This window comes from Apium graveolens, chromosome 4 (assembly GCF_009905375.1).
Source record: "Apium graveolens cultivar Ventura chromosome 4, ASM990537v1, whole genome shotgun sequence".
NCBI lineage: Eukaryota > Viridiplantae > Streptophyta > Magnoliopsida > Apiales > Apiaceae > Apium > Apium graveolens.
In genome coordinates, this window is record NC_133650.1 from 309,360,751 (window position 1) to 309,376,311 (window position 15,561).

At 35.2% G+C, this 15,561-nt stretch overlaps 2 protein-coding genes across 4 annotated transcripts; both read left to right on the forward strand.

Moving 5' to 3' along the window:
* The first annotated feature begins 1,373 nt into the window (after positions 1–1,373).
* On the forward strand, positions 1,374–11,726 carry LOC141721691 (GBF-interacting protein 1-like). 3 transcript variants are annotated; one of them, XM_074524737.1, is made up of 12 exons: positions 1,374–1,700; positions 2,458–2,501; positions 2,916–3,015; positions 3,367–3,499; positions 3,658–3,815; positions 3,908–4,093; positions 4,489–4,837; positions 5,759–6,050; positions 6,238–6,399; positions 7,026–7,511; positions 9,737–9,801; positions 11,030–11,272. In XM_074524737.1, the coding sequence occupies exons 1-12, from the start codon at positions 1,535–1,537 to the stop codon at positions 11,121–11,123; spliced, it is 2,235 nt and encodes a 744-aa protein (XP_074380838.1). In that variant the 5' UTR covers positions 1,374–1,534; the 3' UTR covers positions 11,124–11,272. The 3 variants fall into 3 exon arrangements, with proteins under 3 accessions (XP_074380838.1, XP_074380836.1, XP_074380837.1); XM_074524735.1 differs by lacking the exon at positions 9,737–9,801 and having other exon boundaries at positions 1,376–1,700; positions 11,030–11,726; XM_074524736.1 differs by lacking the exon at positions 9,737–9,801 and having other exon boundaries at positions 1,376–1,700; positions 5,861–6,050; positions 11,030–11,726.
* Positions 11,727–13,640: 1,914 nt separating this feature from the next.
* Positions 13,641–15,127, forward strand: LOC141720102 (uncharacterized). The gene is made up of 2 exons (XM_074522458.1): positions 13,641–14,585; positions 14,681–15,127. Exons 1-2 carry the CDS (start codon positions 13,641–13,643, stop codon positions 15,125–15,127), a joined length of 1,392 nt encoding a protein of 463 aa, XP_074378559.1.
* The last annotated feature ends 434 nt before the right edge of the window (positions 15,128–15,561 follow it).

Consider the following 15,561-nt stretch of genomic DNA (forward strand, 5'->3'; position numbering starts at 1 on the left):
GATTTAAATATTATATGTCGCGCGGATTCTGCGTCGCCTTTCAATTTTTTTATGGTTTTACAGTTCGATGGGTACATTGAATTGTTTATAACTTTCATTTTGTAGCCGAAAGGGAGTTAAGACAACACATAGGAACCGCAGACAGTACTACTTTCTTACTTAGTCAAATACCATAACCTATTCTTTCAAGAAAAATAAGATAGTGATTTGGATAACCTCATGTTCCTTCCAATTCAAACTATCGCGTGTGACACATACCTGTCGAAAGATTGACTCAGTTCAGATTGTTCTTTGCAACTCAGGAACTTGAGATTGATACCAAAATGAGTTTCCAAGAACGAACAAGCATTAGGGTTCTTTAAATTCGGCCGACCCAAACGCTATTTTGCATGTTGGCCACCTCGTGTTTTGGGCGCATACAACCCTTTGTTATTTATCCAGTTGCATCAACCTTTTTAGCTCGCTTCACCGCTTGATTTAATTATCTTGTACTGACAAGCCTTACTTATCAATGAATAGTTTCGAAGCATTTTTTTTGGAGACAAGTTGGAAATCATAATGTTGGTCTTCGGTTCCATTGTGCGTTATACATGTTATCGAATAGTCCTTTACATGAGAGATATGAACAAGAAACTCTCGTTTGACTTTCCCAAGGGTATACTAACTTTAGACCAAAAAAATCTAAAATTACGGAATCAAGTGGTCATCAATACAAAAGATTAAGGATGTGAAAAGTATTAGGATTGAAATTTGAAAACATGTTTTCTTTGTCAAAAAAACAAGTAACCGATTAAATATTAAGAATTCCTCAAATTAATTATTATTTTCATAAAAATCTTCTCATGGATCAAAACAAATGAAAATTTTCAGTCGAATTTTACTATCACTGATAAAAAAGAGTATTATAGTCAATACCGAATCTTATGCAATCTATAATATATTATTAACTACAGATAACTATAATATCGTAAAATGGGCCCCCAATAAATTATAACAAAAAAATTCACACGGAAGGTAAAGATTGACAATCTGAAATGCATCCCGACAAAAATTGAAGAATCCCAGCAAATACCGAACATACGTTACTTTGAAAAAAATTGTAATCTTGCGAGCAATAAATTCAAAATTTGAAATACAGGGTAACCGAATTTAAAGATAACAAAACCTCCAACCAACTTTTTTTTATTAAAAATCTCCTCTTATCTTTAATAAATGAAAAAAATATAATTTCTCAGAGTTTCTTTTAAAAAAACATTGAAAATCAAAAGATTTCCCCTGCTATCACAATTTTTTCCACAAAACACACTCAAATATTCCTAAAAAAATACAAATAAAGACATAAAACATTTTTAAAACACAACACATCACTCATATTGAACACAACACAACACCCCCCCCCCTTTTGTCTGTGGAAATAAAATTGGGAATAAAATTCAAAAACCCTCGCCAAAGTCTCTCTCTCTTTCTCTTCTTCCCCCAATCTCTCTCTCTCTCAACATATAGACACAGATAGATACATACACATAAGACGAAGATGAGCAATGGAGGAGGAAGCAAGGTTGTGATTCCGGCTAAAGTGAAGAAGGTGATTCAGAACATCAAGGAGATCTCTGGCAATCATGACGATGAAGACGTTTATTTCATGCTTAAAGAATGTAACATGGATCCTAACGAGACTGCTCAGAGGCTGCTTCAGCAAGGTCGTCTCTCTCTCTCTCTCTCTCTCTCTCTCCTCTCTCTCTCTCTCTCTCTCTCTCTCTCTCTCTCTCGCTCTCCCTCCCCCCTCTCCCCTCTCTCCCTCTCCCTCTCTCTCTCCCTCTCTCCCTCTCTCCCTCTCTCTCTCCATTTCTGTCTCTCTCTCTCTCTGTCTCGTCTATTATGTATCTGTTTTGACCTAATTTGTTTAGTGTTGTTTTAGCTTCTGTGTTGATGAATTGTGTATGTATGTATGTATCTAAGCCTAATTAATTAATTTGTAGGTTTATCGATGTGATTTATGTTTGCATTTGGGGTTTTTTTGATTTATTTGTGTTTTTGTTATGTTTATATGCTGGGTGGAGTATATGTGAGTTAGATTTTTGTTTATGTGTGTGTAAAGATAGGGTTTTGCCATTTTGGTGTCTCGAAAAGTGAGTTCTATTTAGGGGGATTATAAATGTTTTAGTTTGAAGATGTGAATTTACGGTGATTAAGACTGTTATGTTCTGTTTTGTGTTTGATTTTAAGTGACTAGATTGGTACTTGGCGCGGTAGTGATGTAGTCTATATTTAGTTTAAGATACGTGTATATGGAAATACTGTAATGACGGTACTAGATGTCGATTTATAAGTTTTTCCTAGCTGTCATTGTTGTTGATTTAGTGTCTTTATGTTATTGTTGTTCAATGTATTTGTTTTTTCATAGAAGTTTGTTTTGCACGATTTAACGGCGTTGAATATATTGTTTTAATAATGCAGATTCGTTTCAAGAAGTCAGAAGGAAGCGTGACCGGCGGAAAGAGGTACTATTTTTCTAAAAAGTGGAAAAATTAATTAATAATAATGGATATATCAAAATGTTTGTAAGTCTTGCAATGACTTCTAGAACTTCCTTGTACAGCCAAGTGTTATTTTTTGTATGCCTATTGATAATAAATTATGCTTGAATACATTGGAATGTTTGGCACAATAATTACTTGTTAATTCTTAAAGTACAGTTATCACTTACTATTTGGTATGTATAGTAATTTGTTGTCATATCCTAATTTATGTATCCGAACATATAATTTGGATCATGATTAATGAGAGTTAGTATAAAAGTATCTTGTATATTGCTATGTGAAGAGCCTTCACATTCGTCAGTTTCTAAATTCATCTTCTGTTCAGAAATTCTGGTTCATCTGTATTGCTATTCTCATAATGTTTCCAATATGCAGTATGTGAAGGAGTCAGCAGGTTCAAGGTGGAAACCAGGAATGCAGGACCAGGGGAATAGGGGCGAGCGGGGGAACTATTCCTCTCGACATATGTCTCATGGTAACTAGTTAACTTTTTTTTTTTGTTTCTTTTAATGCTATAGATTTAGACCGCTATCCAACTTCTGGAGTTGGGGGATATTAAAATGACATGTCATGATATTTTGACATGATTTTGTATTAGGTAAATTCTTTTGAAGTGGTAGTCTTAGGACACCTATTGTGTCTTCCAAGAGCCTTTGCCTCATGCGGTGCTCTTTTTAAGACACATTTCTAAAGGGTTCAATAATCAAAAGAAAACAGTGGTGATCTTATTGCTTACCTGAAAAGTGCCAGATTTTTTTTTTTTAAATTTAATGTTTCTGCTTACAGGCTTTCACTCAGCTAGTTCTATGCCTTTCTTTCTTTTCAGATACTGGTGGTGCAGGTCAGAAATCTGTCTCCATTAAGGAAAATGGAATTACTCAAGTTTTAACAGATAGAGCTGCCATTTCACCACTGTCCAACTCCCAAGATGTTAAGAGTAAGGAAGTATCCCATCCGAGGTAATTCAGCTCACACCTAAACTGGCCGTACATTAACTTTTAATATCATTTTGAAGGGACTTTTTTATTTACTCGATCGTGTTTTCTCTTTGAAAAATTCTAGTTATAAAGTACCTAGCACTTTGTGATGAACCTTTACTCGCAAATTTTATTTGCAGCTCTACTGTCAATCTCAATACTCATGCTGGCGTAACTTCTGATAGTAAGAGTGTTGGACACGCTGGCCAGCCTGTTGCTGCAGCTAGTGATGTTACTAAAGTGGACAGTCCACTCATAAGTGAATCCACTGCAGACGAAAACAATGCTAACACTAAGTGTAAGAGTGTTTTACATTTTTTTTCATTTGTGGTGCAGTGAAGATATATTTTTAAAGCGAGAGTTTTTTGTCCTTCATGCTTGAGATTACAGGTTGCTCAAAGGTTGGAAGCTCATCTATCGTTCATGAAAAAAGTCCAAACTTATTTCCGCTGGTTCACAAGGATCAGCTCTCAGAATCTTCGAAAGCTGTAGCGTCTACTCCAAGCCACCCTACTGGTAGTATCCCTTTTTCTGACTACAGTGTCCGATCACCAGAAGTTATTAGTCCACCGAAAGGTAATGAGGTTGAATTAATTTGACGTCTTGGTTCCTCTCTCAGTTACTTCAAGTTTTGTAGTTAACAATTTATGCCATGTTGCGATTACTTAAATGCTGTGTTAAATGCCTTTTCATTAAACCATGTCGGCCTAAGTAGGCGTCTTCCATAGACTTAACATTGTCAATTCAACATCACCCCTCTTATGGGTTTGTTGAATCTTTTGTAGTAAGGATGAAATGCAGATTATGTGTTTGCCTTTCCTCTGGAAAAATAGTAGATAAAATAATTCCAGTCTCTTCGATTTGATAAGTTTGGCTGGTAGAGAATTGCTACATGCCTGTCAGTTAGATTTATCAGTTCTTACTTTATTGCATTTAAGTGATGACCGATAATTATAAATGTCATTCTGTAGTGGCACCTAACAAGGAATGGAAACCAAAGTTTGCAAATTCTAATCTTCCTGAAGGTCCTCGTACAACTCTTATGTTGGAGGTTCCAGCAACCCCTGATGAAGCAAGAAATGAATTTGCAAAGCAAACTACTTTTGGACTGGAAAAGAAGCTGGAGGAAACCTGCATTTCAGATAGTCGACAGGTTATTATTCCAAAGCATATCCAGGTTCCAGAAGTTGAAAAACTTGGCTTCATTTTTGGAAGTTTTGATGCTAATTTTGGGTCGAGTATAGCTTGCCCTGATAATGAGAAGAGTCCATCTATCCCTGAAACATCTGAAGGGATGGAAGAAAATGCGGACCAGACAAGGTTTGTGAAAAATTAAAGTTAATCATCTTTCATTTTATATTTAAGTCATGTTCTTCCTTTGTTCACTTAAAAAGTGCACCTTATGAGTTGATATTAACACCTTGAAATAACCTTATACTAGGGCAATTACAGTTGGTGTTCCAACATGCATATACCTTTTTTACTCGCAATATTCTTTTCAATCAAAATGTAGGTCCAGTTTTGGCCACGGATATTTTCTTTTTTCTCAACCCCCTGCTTTCCACCATGATCACATTGCTATGCTGTCATCTCCGCCCCCTCCGCCAATAGATAATGGTTTCTGTTTATAGGAATGAGCACAATCAAATGTGAACTTGTGACTATGTAACGGGGGACGGAGGGTACAATTAGGGTTTATGGCAGAATTCTAACGCAAGAGATATTCAAAAACAACGCACTCTAATTCTCAATAATAATAATCACTGTTGAATTACAATGACTAAATTCTTATATATAATGATCTACTTTCCTAATTAAAATATAACTGTAAAATATTTTTAATCAATAATAATGTACCTAATCCTAATTTATAATTTTCTAAAAAGTGGGCATCTAAAGCCTCCTATTATACTGTTCCCAAATACTTTCTTTGGGCTTTTTGACCTACTGTCCTGCAGTACTATGGAAACAAGTAAGACTGACGATGAAAAGACTTGGGGGAATGAGTTTCTCCGGATGTTAGTATATGTGACCTGGTTCTGACTTGTGGCATTTATTTAGCATATGGAATCTTGATGCACTTCTCTATGTTCTACTTTAGTAATCCAGAAGTGGTCAACCAAAAAAACAGATGCTAAAAGCCTAAAACGATTAATACTGCTATTAATGTATGTATTTTATCGATTGCATCTTTTAACTTTTACTTTTCTGGAAATTTGACTATTTTTGTTTTGTCTTCAGCAATCACAATGAATTGATGTCTGTTGAAGAGGAAGATTATCCTCCTGCATCGGCAAATTTATCTGATAGTTTGATATCTGACGTTCATGATGTTTCATCTAGGGTGGTTCCAGAGTACAGTGAATCCAAGCAAGAAACTGACTTGCCACCTGGATATCAACAATATTCAACAGTTCATGCTTATCCTAACTATGGTTTTGGTATCATGCCTTCTATGGCTGCGAGCCAGGTTTTGCCCACTGAGAGCACTAAGTCTCAAACACATGATATTTCTCGTCTACCTGCTTTTGTTGTAAGTCTTCAAATTATAGGTCGTGTCTGAATTGAGAAAAAAAATAAACACATGCAGTCGCACTGATACATGAACATGAATTGATTTCTGATTACTGAATTATGGTTATTCTTATGCTAATGAATCTATCATTGTAGTTCACCATATCTCTGTCTTCTTTGGAATATCATGATAGCTTTTTGTACAGGTGCAGCAACCTTTCGATCTGGCCGGCTATTATGCTCAGTACTATCGGCCTGGTGTAGATATTGAGGGTCGTCCTTCACTGTTGTATGAGCCTGCAATATCAACCAAAGATGATGAAAATGTGACAATGTTACCACCAGAAAATTCCCAGTCTTCTCAAGAGGTTTGTTTACATTAGAATCTTTTCAGGCTCCTTGGTTTTGTAGTTTGTTTTTCATTGTAAATCTGGAGTCCCCTCCAAGTCTTAAATGATCTGTGCTTTTTATAATTTTTTTCATGGTAAGACATGTAGGCACCATGAAGTTTTAAAACCCTAATTTTTTTAGTGATTAAACTGACATATATTTTTATATTTTGTCGAGGTTTAAAGTCAGATCTCTTGGTTTCTTTCTGTTGTTTTGAAGGCCATATTACAATGATTATAAATTTCCTGAATGTCTTTCAAATAGTAGAAATGGGTTTTGATGTATAGACACATAGTAGAAATCTGTGGAAGATGCATGTCAAGGCAAGTTATTGCTAATGTTGCATCTTGTAACTGACAGTAGAAAGTTTTACTTTCTTCAATTGGTGTAACGATCGATTTTACTACTTAAGTGTTAGTTATTCAACATATTTCATCATCAGTCCTTATATTTGTGGTCTGTTATATTATATTATTGTCATACTCTTCTTTGCCAAAATATTTGCAAACTAACAATCTGTTTTTAATTTGATATGAATATATGGTTAAACTGTCCATCCAATTGAATTGTTATACTTGCTAATGCCTGTAAATGTCACTTTCAGGGAGGGGACACTTTAATTTTGCCTACAAGTGATTCGACTCCTCCTGCGACTCAATCCACCGGGGTTGTTCCGAGTTCAGTAGCTGTAACGCAGCAAACTATTCCTGTTTTTGGACAACCAGCTGGGATGCATTTGCCCCATTATCCCAACTATATTCCATATGGTGGTCACTACTACTTTCCGTTTTATCTTCCTCCTCCAGCTATGCACCAATATATGAGTAATGGTGCATTTCCACCTTCCCAGCCTCAAGCGGGCAGTGTGTATCCAGCTCCAGGGTCAACTAACAAATATTCACTTCCCCAGTATAAAGCAGGAAGTACAACCGGGAACACTAATAACGTGGCAGCACATGGCAGTTACGGACCATATGGTAACACGCCTGCAAGTTTTAGTCCCAGTTCAGCAACAGGACAATCAAGATCCGGCGAGGATCTTCTTACGGTCCAGATAAAGGATAATAATCTCTTCATTGCTGGGCAGCAGGTTGGTAATAACAATACATCTGATGAAATTCTTGAATATCATTCGGACCCAAATATCTAGCTACATGCATGCATTGGGTATTCTATTGTTTCCGAGATGAACTTTCCTTAAAGTACTTGCTGTTATGCTTGCTTCGAGACATATTTCTATATTGGAAGTATAAAGTATTTTTTTTAGGGAACCAGAATCTATGTTCGGTTTAATAATTCTTTTCTATATTCTGATTAGGCAAAAGTGAAAGTGCAGAACAGACATAAGTTTATCTGTCAAATTTTGTATTTATATGGATAGCTGTTCTGCATTGAAAGATTTTTGGAATCATATGAAAGTGTGTTTACTAGGTTATTAAATCTCAACATTAAATTAGAAAAAATCGAAATTCTCGACATTAGTATGCAATGTGTGCACTGATTTTACTGTATTAATGTTACTTCACAAGTAGTAAGTAGATTTTAGCTCAGAAAACGAACTTTAATAACCTTAGAATGAAGTCCGAAGGTGTTGAGTTAAAATGGAATCAGTAGTTTATCAAGGGGATAAAAATATATAAGTTATAGGCTTATAGCTCCCTTTGTTAAAAGAAGTCATCTGTTTTACAAGTTCTGTGGAATGAACCTTGCTTGTGATTTATTGTAGTAAATCTTTTCACTCCATCATCATGACTCTGCCATCTTATTCAACTGATCATATTGTTTAAGAATATACATGGCAGAAAATTATTTCTTAATAAGTGCAACAATGTCAAAGTGAGTTGGCCCTCTAGCACAATTTTGAGAGTATAAATGGCATATTTGGGAAAGTTAACCTATTTGGCACCCGAGACAAACACAAATAAAAAATAAAAAAATGCGTCACGGTTGCAACGCATATAATTCATATATTACTTTTAATGGTTATGAACTTTTAGAAGTTTAATATCCATGTAGTGGTTTCTGCTAAAACCTTTTTCGAATAGTTGATCATGTGACAATGTATTGTACTCTTTTAATCCAATTTGAATCTTAGTAATTCTATTATTATCAGCATTAAGTCTGAAATATAGTTCCCAAGATAGGCTCATAGCGATCCACACAAGGTTTAAATATTGCCCAAGTATGAGATCCCGTTTATCCACTCTTCAATCCCAATGAAGGCAAAAGAGTGGGGTTTTGAGTGAAGAGGGGACAAAAGTACAATATCCATTAGTAGCTTCTGCTGAGGGAGTTAGTAATTTTACATAGTTCGGATTCAAACCATCCGACCCCGGTTATTTTCAAATTGTCGACAAAAATGAGACTGTACCTCTTGGGGAGATTGTGGTCCACTCTTGTGACTAAGAGGTAGCAATGGAAGTATAAGATCCATTTCTAGTTATGGAGTGCTCAAGGTTTTGCGAGAGTTTGTCACATTGAATTGTTTATAGAAGATAGATATATAAGATCAAGTTGTATATTGTTATTGATTTGATTAGGTAAATTTTGTTATAATTTTGATGTCATCTGGATTTATAACCAATTTAGTTTCTAATAAATTTTCGGATAAAGACTCGATGGGTAGGTCAAATACAAACTGGAGTTGGTCTACAAACTTCAAGTGATTTGGAATACATCTTATCTCGTCGCCCTTAGTTGTCCATACATAGAGAGTACTATTATCCCAATTATGGCTACTCATCATATTAGAGTACCTGAGCGACTACACCTTGTGCGGGACATTAGTATAGTACACCAAAGATTTCCCTGCTTTTTTAAATGTAAAATGCATCGGAATTTTAAGAAGGATTGCTGCTATTAAAGAAAAACTTAAAGGATGATTTATTCAGTTACATAGTTGAGCTTCTAGAATATGACACCCTGAAGGCATTGTATTTGTGTTTTATGTTGATTTATTGTAACTAAGTTTATGTTAAATGAAATCTATTTTGAATTTTTTTATTTTATATTTGCGACATTATTAGTGGCGAATCTTACAAATTTGTTCGGTTTGTAGCAGTGTTATTAAAAGCACGCATATGCATGCGCATCTGCGAGATGCGATGCACACCCGAAGCACTTTGCTTTGGAGATGCGATGAGACTTTACGGAAGCGAGTGCTTCTGTGCGCATTGAGGGCTTCAGTACAGTCCGAAAAGCGCATAAGAAGCGCGCTTTTATCAGACGTTGAATAGGGTGCTTGATTGGGTTGTTTTAAAATAAGGTAGAAAATATCCATAAATACTGATATCAGTCGACAACGGGTTTGTACAGAAATATATATACACACGAAGAGCGCAGGAGCGACTAAGCGAGCGATTGTACCAGAATGGTGCCAGGTTTCTCTTGTTTTCTTTCTTTCTTATCATACTTACTGATTCTTATATATATCATACACATATAAACTAACAATACACATGTATATATATGATTCTTGTACATACACACACATACATATATGAAAATGAGGATGAACTTGACTTTTTTGAGGATTCGAATCATAATGGTTGAAGAAGATGATTTTGTGGATGGAGTATAGTGAACAACCTATCCATTTAATTGTTACTTTGACTTCAAGTTATTTTAGATTTTGAGTTGATGTGATCAATTCGGTTTCCATAGGATATAAATATATGACATTTTGGTTTTTCTATTAATGGGTTATTATTTATAAAATAATGTTTTACATTATATAGCATGGATATTTGTATATTTACTTGTCTTCGATGAATCCGCACATTGCGTGTTGCGTTATGCCCCGGATGGTCTTAGTGCGTTGGTGCACATATTGCGTTTATTAACACTTGTTTGTAGCTGAAATTGACTCATCTTGTAATTTTTAGTTTGAAGGTTTTTTCCATGTCTATTTCTTGTCAGTTCAGTGTCGCTGCCGCAACACTGATATTATTAAATTATGTTTATGTATTATTATTTTTAATTTCATATAGGATAAATTTAGTTGGTTATAAAATTGTTGTTCAGAACTTCTCAAATGAAGAATATTTTTGGTTGTTAGTAGAGCGAACGAGGTTTAGTCTCGGTTTTTGTAAAATACTTATAATCTTGACACTTAAATATTCATATTTTTTAGGAATTTACAGTTTATTACGTAACTGTCATTTTGAAGGCTTGCCGATTTAACATAAATCTAAGCCGCAAAAAAGGTGAAGCCCATTTTAAGGAGACATTATATATTTTTGGTGGAATACTCCCTCTGTTCAGATTCTTGGACTAAATGTCATCCTTTCATAGGTGGAATGATTTGAGCCTACAAGCATAACGAAAACAGATGAAGCCTACAATAATGTGAAATGTGACAAATTTTAGAAGGTTAACCATAAATGGAATAATATGCTGTATTAGTTGGATAGTTCCTAAATTATATTTTCCATGCAAGATTTCTAAAGCAGGGCTACCGGGGGCCTTGTTTACTTTCTTTTCTTAATTTCATACCAATTTTTTTTGCAACTTATGCTTTTAATAGATGCATGAAGATATGATTGTATTCTACGGAAAAGCTTATTGAGGTACATTATAAAATCTGAATTATATTTTTATGCTTTGCAGAGTGAAGGTACAGGCGTATGGCTTGCTCCTCCTGGTAGAGATATTTCTGGCTTGCAGGCTAGTTCCTTCTACAATATTCCTCAAGCTCAGATAGCTTCTCCTGCAACTCCGGTCAGTCATGGAAACTATGCTGGAAATTTTTACTCTGCGCAACCAGTAACGGGAGCTGCCGTTCACCCACTTCTACAGCAATCCCAGGTAATGGCTGCACCTGTTGATGTAAATGGACCTGCCCCAAGTGTTTATCAGCCATCCCAGCCTGCACCAATCAATTGGCCGAGAAACTATTGAAGTATGAGTTGTTATTTTGTAAACCGGCAGCAATACAATTAAATGAAAGCCCATTCTTGAAGTCAGGGTGATATCGTGAAAGATTGGCTGAAGAGAATTCAAGATAATACAACGGTAGCTAAAACTTGGTGTAAATTTGTAGAGGCTGGTACTGGTTAATGGTCCACGGGCTTAGAATATAGAGGTAACATCTCTTTTTCATTTTTTGTTAAAAGCCTTGTAGGGACTTTGGAATATTATATAGCAGCTAGGTCTTATTTTGTTCCCCTTTTGAGCATTCATCTGTAAAGTGATCATCTGATATCAATATATTCTAAATAGCAAGAAAGACTGGAGAGGGGTTGTAACAATCTATTGTAAACGGATCACGGTGGAAGTAAAATATGAAGGGATGGTATTATATTAATCTGTGACTCATAGTAATTCATTACAAAGATGGGTCTAGGTGATTCTGAAAATCGCAGTTTGGCTATACTGTGTTTAACTTGTACTTGTTCATTTGGTTCATTCAGGCTCATTCATAAACTGTAGTTATTCAAAAACTACCGTTATTGAAATTATTGAATATATAGCAGTTATTGAATATAATTACAGGTACATTAGAGTGCAGAATTTGATTTTTCTGTGTTGCCACAAGCTGTCATAGCCTTTCTATTGTTTGGCTGCAAGAGAGAAATTAAAGAAGATACAAAGGAGATGTATGAAATCCATTACAAAGCACATAGATAAGCAGTTATTGGAGGAAAGAATGTATCATCTCAGCAGATTTTGTTGAACAATTTAGAATACAGCTAGAAAGACACAGAGGCAATTGTTGCCTAGTTCAAGCTTAACCATTACACTTAAAAATAATGCTAGCATCACGTGACATTAAAAGTATCCCAACTGAATCCAGTTGAACCTCGATAAATTAATAATCTCGATTAATTAATAAATTTTTATAGTCCCTACTCGGGCCCTTTAATATATCGATAAATTTAAAAAATGCTACTCCTTCAGTTCCTTCTAATTGTTATCATTTTTGGTAGAGTGTCCGACACACACCGTCGACTAGTCGACAAGTCGACATGCCTTAAAAAGTCGAGCAGCGACTTGTGAAAAAGTCGTCCATGGGTTTTACCCGGATCCGACCCGGAACCCTGCTCGAAACCGGGCCAAAACCTGTACCCGATTAAAAAAAAAGGGTTTCTACATATATAGATACACTTTTTGTCCTAAACACAGGTATACACTTATGCGCCGACACCATCTCCGTCTCTTCTTCTCGTCCATCCGACGAATCATCTCCATCTCTGGCGGATCGATCCCATCTCCGGTAAGTCTCTTCTTCCCTCCTCTCTATTCATCTCTTCTTCTCCTCTCTCTATCCATCTTTTCTCTCTCCTCTGTTTGTATATATATATACCATAACACAACCGTTTCTTTTTCTTTTCACCGCTTTTTCCTTTTTGTTTCTATTTATTACTTGTAAAAATTATTTTGATTTTTTTTTCTTTCCACTTCTATTTCGTTTCTTTTTTTTAATTATTTTGATTTTGATTTTGTTTTTTAATGATTGTTTTATCCTTTACAAATTATTTATTGTAAATTTTAAAGCAAATTCTCCTTTATTTTATAATTAAATAAATAACTTTTTCCTTTTTGTTTCTACCCGTTACATGTAAAAATTATTTTGATTTTTTTTCTTTTCACTTCTTTTTCGTTTCTTTTTTTTATAATTATTTTGATTTTGATTTTGTTTTTTTTAATGATTGTTTTATCCTTTACAAATTATTTATTGTAAATTTTAAAGCAAATTCTCCTTTATTTTATAATTAAATAAATAACTTTTAATTTTAATTTTTAATTTCTCCTTTATTTTCACTACAAAAATCACTGTGCTTTATTTGTAAAGCAAAAGAATGTTTCACTGTGTTTCACTAAAATTACAATAATAATTTATTAGAATTACAAGCTTGTGTGCATCACTTTCACTCTGCCCCTATCCTGTGCTTCACTGCCTTCACTGCCTGCCTCTGCTTCACTGTGCTTCACAGATAGAACACACACTGCTGAACACATACTACTGCACCTGTAATTAAAAAACACAGTGTACATTAGTTAACTATTTTTAATTTCAAATTATTTATTTGCAGGAACAAATGGACACCGAAACTGAAAGTACGCGGAGAGAATTGGCTAAAGATCCTAAAAGAAAAGCTAGTAGATCAAATGATCCGGGATGGAAGTATGCATATTATCCGATGTCGGAAGTTAACAAAGACGTTGTTAAATGTATTCTTTGCGGGAATTCAAATCATGGGGGAATTGTGTTGATTTGATGTTGGAGGACATTGGCAAAATTCCAGCATTTAAGAAGACAATCAACCAGGCAAGAAGATGCACTACATTTATCTATAGGCATGGGCGTGTTCTTGATGCTATGAGGGAGAACACTAATGGGAGGGACCTAATCAGGACTGGAGCTACGAGGTTTGCCACTGCTTTTCTTACATCGGATAGTTTGCAAAAAAAAAAACAAGAACAATTGCGTTTCTTGTTTTGTGGGTCGGATTGGACCATGTCAAAGTTATCAAAATCAGAAAATGGAAGGAAAGTTTGTGACACTGTTCTCTCGTCCGTCTTTTGGAGTAATGTTGGAGATTGTGTAGATGCATCACTGCCACTTCTTGAAGTGTTACGCATTGCTGATGGTGATGAAAGGCTTGCTTTGGCTGAAATTGCAGCTGCTATTGATTATGCAAAAGCCGAAGTTAAGAAGAAATTTGGAGGGGGAAAAATGGCAATTCGGAACAAAGTGGTGAAAATCATTGATGATCGTTGGAATATTCAAATGGGAAAACCATTACATGGAGCTTCTTTGTTTCTTAATCCCGGGAGATACTTTGATCTTCTTGAAAACGATCCCGACTATGCCTCACGACTTAGAGAAGATTTCAATGATGTGCTTGAGAAGATGGTCAAGGATAGGGATACAAGGAACAAAATAAGTGATTATGCGGATGCCTACAAAAATACTCGAGAAGGCTTTGCAAGGGAAATGGCAATTGAGCATAGAAAGTCAAAAAGTCCTCGTAAGTTCATTTCAAAACTTTGTAAATTTCATAAAAAATGCTTATTTTGTGTTATTCTTGTTTATATATTAGTTGATTGGTGGAATGCATATGGAGGCCGTGCGATTGAGCTTCAATCATTTGCTAGGCGTATTGTTGGTTTGTGTGCATCATCTTCCGGTTGTGAACGCAATTGGAGTACATTTGAGTTTGTAAGTGCCTCGTCTTTTTTAAAGTGTTTATTACTTTATTGCCAATTTGCAACTATTTCTCCTATTGTTGGCCTAATTACATTTAATTAATTTAGATACATACGAAGAAGAGGAATATGTTGGAACATCAACGTTTGAATGACTTGGTGTATGTCCAATACAACCGGAAGATTGATTCAAGATTCAAAAAGAGATGTGAGCTAGGAAGGAAATTTGATCCACTTGTATTTGAGGACTTGGAATGGGCTAATGAGTGGGTTGGCATTGAGGATAGGTTTTGGGAAGCGGTGGATATAGCTTCGGGTGCATCCGAATCACTTGAGGGACGTAATTTTCCGAGGAGAGCTAGAGGTGGTTCCACTCTAACCTATACTCGACGGAACACTAGTTTGACACAAGATCGGATTGATGAAGAAGATGAAGATGAAGATAATATTCCTTTCGATGATGAGGAAGTGGAAGATGATTATGGTGTCCCACCCGAGGAGAATACCCAAGGAGGAGATGGAGATGATTCCGAGATAGATGATTATGATGCATGATTGTTTTTGTTTAGTTGATTTGACTCTTTAGTTATGTTTTTATTTGATTAAAGATGTTTGACTTTGGGTATTTGAACTTATTATCTATTAGTTTTTACTTAAACTATTATTTTGAAGTTTGTTTTCTTATATTATATATTATAATTACTCTAAATAGGATATTGTCGACTATTTACGACTTTTTACGACTAGTCGGGTGACTTGTCGACTAGTCAATTCCACGGTACTCGGGCTCGACTTGTCGACTGTCGACTTAACAACCTTGCCGACACACATTTTAAGATGAAGAGAAAGTATATTCTATAACCTTTTTTTAAAATAAAATGTGTGTCGGACACTCTACCAAAAATGATAACAATTGAAAGGGACGGAGGAAGTACATTATTATACAAAAACATCAAAATTAGAATGAGCAAAACAATTCGAATGAAAAA

Coding starts and splice junctions, on each gene's coding strand:
- LOC141720102 (XM_074522458.1), top strand. CDS start 13,641: ATGTTGGAGGACATTGGCAAAATTCCAGCATTTAAGAAGACAATCAAC. Junction 14,586..14,680: donor ATTGGAGTACATTTGAGTTT/GTAAGTGCCTCG, acceptor TAATTAATTTAG/ATACATACGAAGAAGAGGAA.
- LOC141721691 (XM_074524735.1), top strand. CDS start 1,535: ATGAGCAATGGAGGAGGAAGCAAGGTTGTGATTCCGGCTAAAGTGAAG. Junction 4,838..5,758: donor GAAAATGCGGACCAGACAAG/GTTTGTGAAAAA, acceptor TTTTGTCTTCAG/CAATCACAATGAATTGATGT. Junction 6,400..7,025: donor ATTCCCAGTCTTCTCAAGAG/GTTTGTTTACAT, acceptor TGTCACTTTCAG/GGAGGGGACACTTTAATTTT.